Source organism: Orycteropus afer, unplaced genomic scaffold, assembly GCF_000298275.1.
Source record: "Orycteropus afer afer isolate SDZICR_OR568_19922 unplaced genomic scaffold, OryAfe1.0 scaffold00083, whole genome shotgun sequence".
NCBI lineage: Eukaryota > Metazoa > Chordata > Mammalia > Tubulidentata > Orycteropodidae > Orycteropus > Orycteropus afer.
The window spans coordinates 4,837,443-4,844,266 of NW_006921670.1; the positions used below are offsets into that span (position 1 = coordinate 4,837,443).

Sequence of the window (6,824 nt, forward strand, 5' to 3'; positions counted from 1 at the left end):
GTCACAACTGGGAGAAAATGTACTCAGAACAGCAGGAGTTACAATTGAACCTTGGTTGGCTCAGAGAGGCTCAGCTCTCTGAGTCTGCCCATTGATGTAAATCCTTCAAGACCCAGCTCTGCCTAGCTTGGGCTGGCAGGCCAGAATTTGCTTTCTCCTCTGTGGATACAACACATCTGGTCCTTTCTGGAGTCACAATTCTCTATTCATTTGTTCTTTCTTCCCACCTGAACTTGAGGTTCTTGAGGACAAGTTTTTCTGTTACTCAGAGCAGTGACTTAGTGCCTTGGGCATGGTAAGCCCTTAGTGAATGGTTACTTTATGTTGTTTCTTAAATCTGTTTGAATGCTGATGTTTTATTATGCTGGATCAAGGACGAGAAATGTTCTCATTTACTATACTTTCCACCCAGTCAGTGAATATTTATCAAACCCTTTAATCCCGCGAGGCTTCACACTGTACTGTACCTATAAGCCTAGTGACTTTAGGGATACCTTCTCCTTGGATCTGTATTCCCTTCGGTTTATTTTCAGCTTGCTGGAGAATTTGTCATCTTGTTACATCTCTAGTTCAAGAGATAATTTTGCCAATTCAGAGTAATAGTTATTGAAAATTTTATATTTAATAAACTCAACAATTTTGTTTTGTATTGCTGCTCTTATAATGTGTATCACTCAGTATTACTTTGAAGAACATAAATGCATGTGTAATTTTGTGTACGTGTAGACAAAATGTGCATATACTTACAGACCAAAGTGACCCACTGCATCTTAACTCCTGCCTTTATTTTCTCTTCTTCTAGCAAAGTTCCCTGATTACAAATCAACATGGTCCCCAGATCCCATAGGACACAACCCCACTCATCTCTCCAACAAGATGTGGAAAAACCATATTTCCTCAAGGAACACTACACCGCTGCCCCGCCCACCTCCCGGTCTGACCAACCCCAAACCATCATCTCCCTGGAGCAGCACAGCAGCCCGATCAGTCAGGGGGTGGGGGACACAGGACTCACGGCTTGCCTCGGGTGAGAAGGGTCTGCCAGAAGGAGCGATTGTGTTTTATGGGAGGCTTCTATTAGGCAATGTAAATGTTGAAGACGTGAGGAAGTCCTCACAAGACAGTTGTCTGGTAAAGGAAGCATTATCCTCGAGTGGACAGTCGCAGCTAGGATAAGGCAAGGAGACCTGTGAGCTCCTGGGTGAATGGGTGGAGCCAAAAGGACCAACTGCAGAGTGACTGCACTGGGGAAACGTTGCCTTGCAAATAAAATGTGGAGCATGCATAGTGATCCAGGACAATGGAAGCGAATTTATTCAGTTAGGATAAAGAAGGTCAGAGCGAAGTGGAAGTGAGAGAAGATCTTTTATAAAAGGGGAGAAGAGACAGCTGGGCTATGTGAAAGTGTGTCTTGCTCACAGCTTTCTTCACTGTCTTGGTTACTCTTCCTGATCTTTCTTCTGGTTGCTTGCAGCCTCTACCTGGAGTGATGGTGGCTCAGTTTGTCCTAGTTACTGGCTGGTTCTTCACAATCTCACTCCACAGGTAATCCTGCTTTCTGTGGTTTTCTAGGTAGGACTGAGTTACGTAATAAAATCGGAAACTGCCAGGATGCACATGGCTGGCAGATAGGAAAGCCCCTTTATCTCCCAGTCACTGTAAAGAGGGCCAGCAGGTGTGGCTCATAACAGTGAGAGCAGAATGTATTGTCTGGTCATTTCTGTTCAGCAGAGATAACTTCCTGCCTAAATCTGTCTGTTGGAATCTGGAGCCACATAGGGAAAGGGTGTTTTTAACCACATGTTAAAGACGTTTCTTGTCATCATGTTAGTTATCCAGCAAGACTTGAGGGGTCAAGGCTCAGCGTTAACCATTTTTAATGCATCATAAATAATGAGCCATCCTTCTCTGCAGCAGAAGGAAATCTGTCAGTCTGACAGTGTAAAGGCCACACGAGTGCTTTGAGTGCTCCGTCTGATTGCTCTTCACGTGCAGACGGCATTACTCAGGTGCTGTCATCAGGAAGTGCCCTCGGTGGGGCTTCCTTTGCACCATACCCCCTTCCGTTTCACCGTGGCTGCCTGGTGACAGCCATGTTGGCAGGAGTGATCCATAGCACACTTTAACCTCTGAGTGAGGATAAATGGCCCATCGGAACTTGAGCCCAGGACCTTCCTCTGGGCCTGAGAAGCACGACCTTTATGGCACCTTGTTCAGAGGAGTCACTTGTGCTGCCCTCTCTATAACATGCAGGCTGTGTTGTCTAACGTTCAAGTCATACGTGAATTCGGACCCACTTCACTAAGCCAGCGTTTCCCAAAGTGTTCCCGTGGGGTGTTAATAGGTCTGCAGCCTAATATGTTTGAAATGTTCACTTTATTAAACAAAACTCAGCAGGTTTCTTCACCGTGAGACTTCTTAGGCTCTTCAGTCTGCTCACGTGTGTTCTGATTCCCTGCGGGGAGAGGGTCAGCTCCCACATCTGCCAAACTTAATTGCCCAGTGACCCATCTGAGGGAAATCAATCATAGGATTCCTATTTCAAGGTACACGTTGAGAAAAGCAATTTTCTTATAAATACAGCCGACAGGAGGAGACGGGTCTGGGTCGGCTCTTAACTGTGTTATCTAATCAACTCAGCTCAGAGTTCCAGACTGTTTACCTAATGGTTGTCTGAAATAGGAAGAAATTACACGACTGTGGTCAAACCTGTACATGCCTTATTGTTTCTAAGAGTTGTCACAGATGTGGTTAGGATAAGAGAAGCTGTGAGGGACACACTTGTTTGAGAGGAGCCTGGGCAAGCTAACTGTTGAATTCTGTTTCATCGTTCAGAATAATAAGTATATACGTATATGTACATAAAACGCATGTGCATATGGGCTGCATGTGTGTTAGAAATAATTGATTAAAGGCCAGTATGACCAAACATCAGACTAATCTCAATGATAGCTTAGAAGAAGGCTGTAGAGCCAGCTCTCTGATACCTGCATGTGTTTCCTTGTCACCAGCTAAATCTGTCGGGAGGCCATCTGTCCTGAGAAGTCACTGGTGGCATAGCCAGTCGGCCTCATAGTGTTGGTTGTCGTGCACCAAATCATGCCAAGAGCTGTTTCTCTGATGATTTTCAGCAGAGAGCTGAGGCAGACTGTTGGTCTTCGTTCTGCAGGGTTTCCATGATAAAACCCCAGACTGCTCCCATACGGCTGCCAGTGGCGTAGCATTTTAAGGCAGTTCCATAGTGATCTGTTCTCTTCAAAAGAAATGAACTGAGCAGCTAAAATAAGCCTATTTAAGATTTTGGTACAAATTAAACTAATCAGTGTGTGTAGATTTGTTTGAGTCATAAGTGAGGGAAATTATCCTTAATCATTGAACATCTTAAGTGGTTAGAGGCTGACCAAGGTGAGCGGCTGTAGCCTTTAGTCACATTGACTGAGGGCAGCAGAGGACACAGACTAGTAGGTAGAAAGAGAGTTATATTGAGATGGTCATAGTAGAAATAAGAAAAGACAACATTGGAATAGTCTTGAACTAGGCCAGCCGTCTAAATCATCAAATGTTTGGCAGTACTTCCTTTGTTTATATCTGTCTCTTTAGCCCATTGTGAGCTTGTTAACTGGGGAGAAGGAAGAATGCTACATTAGCAATGACACTTAAACCTTCAATTCTTACCTGGGTGTCATCTTAGTTCCTCCTTCTAAAGGTCTGCTAATTAACACACAGAGCCCTGGAGGCACAGCAGCTGAAGCACTCATCTGCAGACCAAAAGGTCAGTGGTTCAAACTCACCAGCTGCTCCACAGGAGAAAGATGTGTCAGTTGGCTTCCGTAACAATTTTGTTGTTGTTGTTGTTGTTATGTGCCGTCGAGTCGGCCCCGACTCATAGCGACCCCTCCTTGGGTTTCCGAGGCAGTATCACTACGGAAGTAGGATTGCCCAACCTTCCTTCCGAGGAGTGGCTGGTGGGTTTGAACCGCCAGCCGTCTGGTTAGCAGGTAAGTGTCTTAGCCACTATGCTACCAGAGCTCCATAACAATTTACAGTCTTAGAAACCCTATGGGACAGTTCTACTCTGTCCTGTAGGGGCACTGTGACTTGGAATCAACTCCACAGCAGTGGGTGAATTAACACACGCTCACTGTTTACCTCATAAGGAAAATGGACCACAAGTCTAGACTCATAGACTTTTGTTTTGGGCTATGGATCCGTGCACAGTTTTCCACATGCTGAGATGGGCATGTTTAGGATGAGCCCAGAGTTTGACAGCCTTAAAATCTGTCTTCAGGGCCTCACTGTTCTAGCAGCCCTTCCCTGCTCTGAGTTTTTTGTTCGTCTCTCTAGCACTTACTTAATCCTGATATGGTTCACAAACCAGAAATCCCTGTCACTCTCAAACGTGCTTCCCGCCGCCCCCCCCAGCTCATGCCTTAGAGTGTCGTTGTTTCCTAGATTGACGGGTCAACCTTGAGAACGATCTGCATGCAGCACGGCCCACTGCTGACATTCCATCTGAATCTAACCCAGGGCACCGCCCTGATCCGATACAGCACCAAACAGGAGGCGGCCAAGGCCCAAACTGCACTGCACATGTGAGTATTCCATCCATGCCCACTTCACAGAATGCATGGAGACGCACACGGGAGGGTTCTGGCTTGTGCTTAATTAAACAACAGTGCATCAGAGTGGGTTCAAAAACAGCACACCGGGTAAGCAGCTACAGGTCACTGGTGGGGTACAGTGGTCTTTCCTACCTGAGAATGACCATCCTCTGTGCATGACAAGTCAGTACTCAGAATTCCAAACATGAGGACGTCGGACCCAGTGAGTGTTCAGTACTGTAAAATAACACCAGTGCTCATGACAGTGAGGAGGCCTCTAAGTGCTCTCCGTTTTTCTAATGGACCCTAGCTGCCTACTGTGTCCTCTTTGTTGATGATGATAAGATATCGTGGTCTTGGTGGGTGGGTAGCAGAGGTTGTGCTTGGATCGTTAGACTAGATCAGACTGTGCCCCTCCCCCTGGCAGACTGGTGGGCAGGAAAAGGCTGACTTGACTCCCTGTGGCCACGGATGCCAGGACAGAAAGCCACAGACTGAGCAAGTGTATGTGGTGAGGCCGTGGCAGCGATCCCAGCCTGAGACAGAGCGGCCCTGCCAGCATGGGAGCCTGGGCGGCCATGGTGCTTTGTGTGTGAGCTTTCCCTTCCCATGGGGAACACGTGAAAGTGCCCTGGTCGTGGAGGTCCTCAGTATGGGTCCTCTCTCCTGCCCTTGCTGCTGTCAACTGCTCCTGCTGCTGTGGGGTGTCATCGAGTCTGTTCCAACTCGCTACTCCATGGGACAGAGTGAACTGTCCCGGGGGTTTCCTGTCATCTTAGTAATAGCAGATCACCAGGTCTTCTCCTTCACAGAGCCACTGGGTAGGTTTGAACTACCAACCTTTTGTTCAGCAGCCAAGTGCTTAAGGTACCACCAGGACTCCTTCACTGTGTGCTTAAGAACACACCGTGACGTGTCCTATTTCTTGATGGCCAGGTTGTCTGGAATATGTAGATTCCATTCACCAGGAGATACTTGTGTGCCCATTGTCCCTGAGTCAGTTCTGACTTACAGCATGCTGTAGAACAGAATAGGACCTGCCCCGTAGAATTTCCAAAACTGTGATCTTCACAGAAGCAGACCAGTGGAGCAGCTGGTAGGTTCAAACCACTGACCTTTTAGTTAGTGCCAAGTACTTTCACCACTGTGCCATCAGTGCTCTATACGTAAACCAAAATACCAAGCCCACTGCCATCTAGTAGATTCCAACTCATAGGGACCCCCATTGGATTTCCAAAGCCATGAATCTTTACAGAAGCAGATTGCCTCATCTCCTTCCCACAGAGCAGCTGGTGGGTTTGAAACCACCCACCCTCAGGTTAGCAAACCAATACCTTACCTCTTACGCCACCAGAGGGCCTTCATCCATATGTCATATCTTCTGATAGCCTTCAGCTGCTTCGAGATTTAGTGGTCGTGCTTTAAATCAGAACTTCTCAGGCAGTGGAGATCTAGCTGAAATGAGGACTGTTCTCTGGGCCTGAGGGAGGGCCCGAGAGCCTGCACCCGGATGCTGTGGATGCTGCTAGTCGGGAACCGCGCTTTGAATAGCCAGTCATTCAGGTCTTAGTCCCTGTGCCTGTTGCAGGGTACCTCAAACCTGTCCCTCTCTTTCCTCCCCCCTTTCTAGGTGTGTGTTGGGAAACACTACCATCCTGGCTGAGTTTGCCACCGATGAGGAAGTTAGCCGCTTTCTAGCACAAGCTCAGCCCCCCACACCTGCAGCGACGCCAAGCGCACCGGCTGCAGGTTGGCAGTCGCTGGAGACCGGCCAGAACCAGTCAGATCCCGTGGGACCTGCTCTGAATCTTTTCGGTGGGTCCACAGGGCTCGGGCAGTGGGGCAGCAGTGCTGGCGGCAGCAGTGGGGCCGACCTCGCTGGCGCTTCGTTGTGGGGGCCCCCAAACTATTCTTCTAGCTTGTGGGGCGTCCCGACTGTGGAGGATCCCCATCGGATGGGCAGCCCTGCTTCTTTACTACCTGGAGACCTTCTGGGAGGAGGGTCGGATTCAATCTGAACTTAGAACTTTCAACTCTGACCTCGTGACCTTTTTTTGGAACAGCAGCAGCACTAACTTGACCTTTTCGTTTTTTTTTTCAACTTGCAATAAATACATTTTTAAAAGGAAAAAAGAAAACGGAGAGAGAAAAAAAGGTGGGTCATTGACAGCCTGTCTGAGCACATAGTTGCCTCCCTTATAACTTCAGTCTTTCGTTTGGAAT

General features: G+C 47.7%; 1 protein-coding gene across 1 annotated transcript in view; it reads left to right on the plus strand.

The window, feature by feature from the left end:
* The window catches only part of TNRC6B (trinucleotide repeat containing adaptor 6B), a 171,503-nt gene extending 164,884 nt beyond the window's left edge, over positions 1–6,619 (plus strand). The window contains exons 19-22 of the mRNA XM_042781065.1: positions 803–1,027; positions 1,475–1,545; positions 4,453–4,592; positions 6,232–6,619. Coding sequence (XP_042636999.1) covers positions 803–1,027; positions 1,475–1,545; positions 4,453–4,592; positions 6,232–6,619 — 824 coding nt within the window. The remainder of the gene's footprint in view (positions 1–802; positions 1,028–1,474; positions 1,546–4,452; positions 4,593–6,231) is intronic.
* The last annotated feature ends 205 nt before the right edge of the window (positions 6,620–6,824 follow it).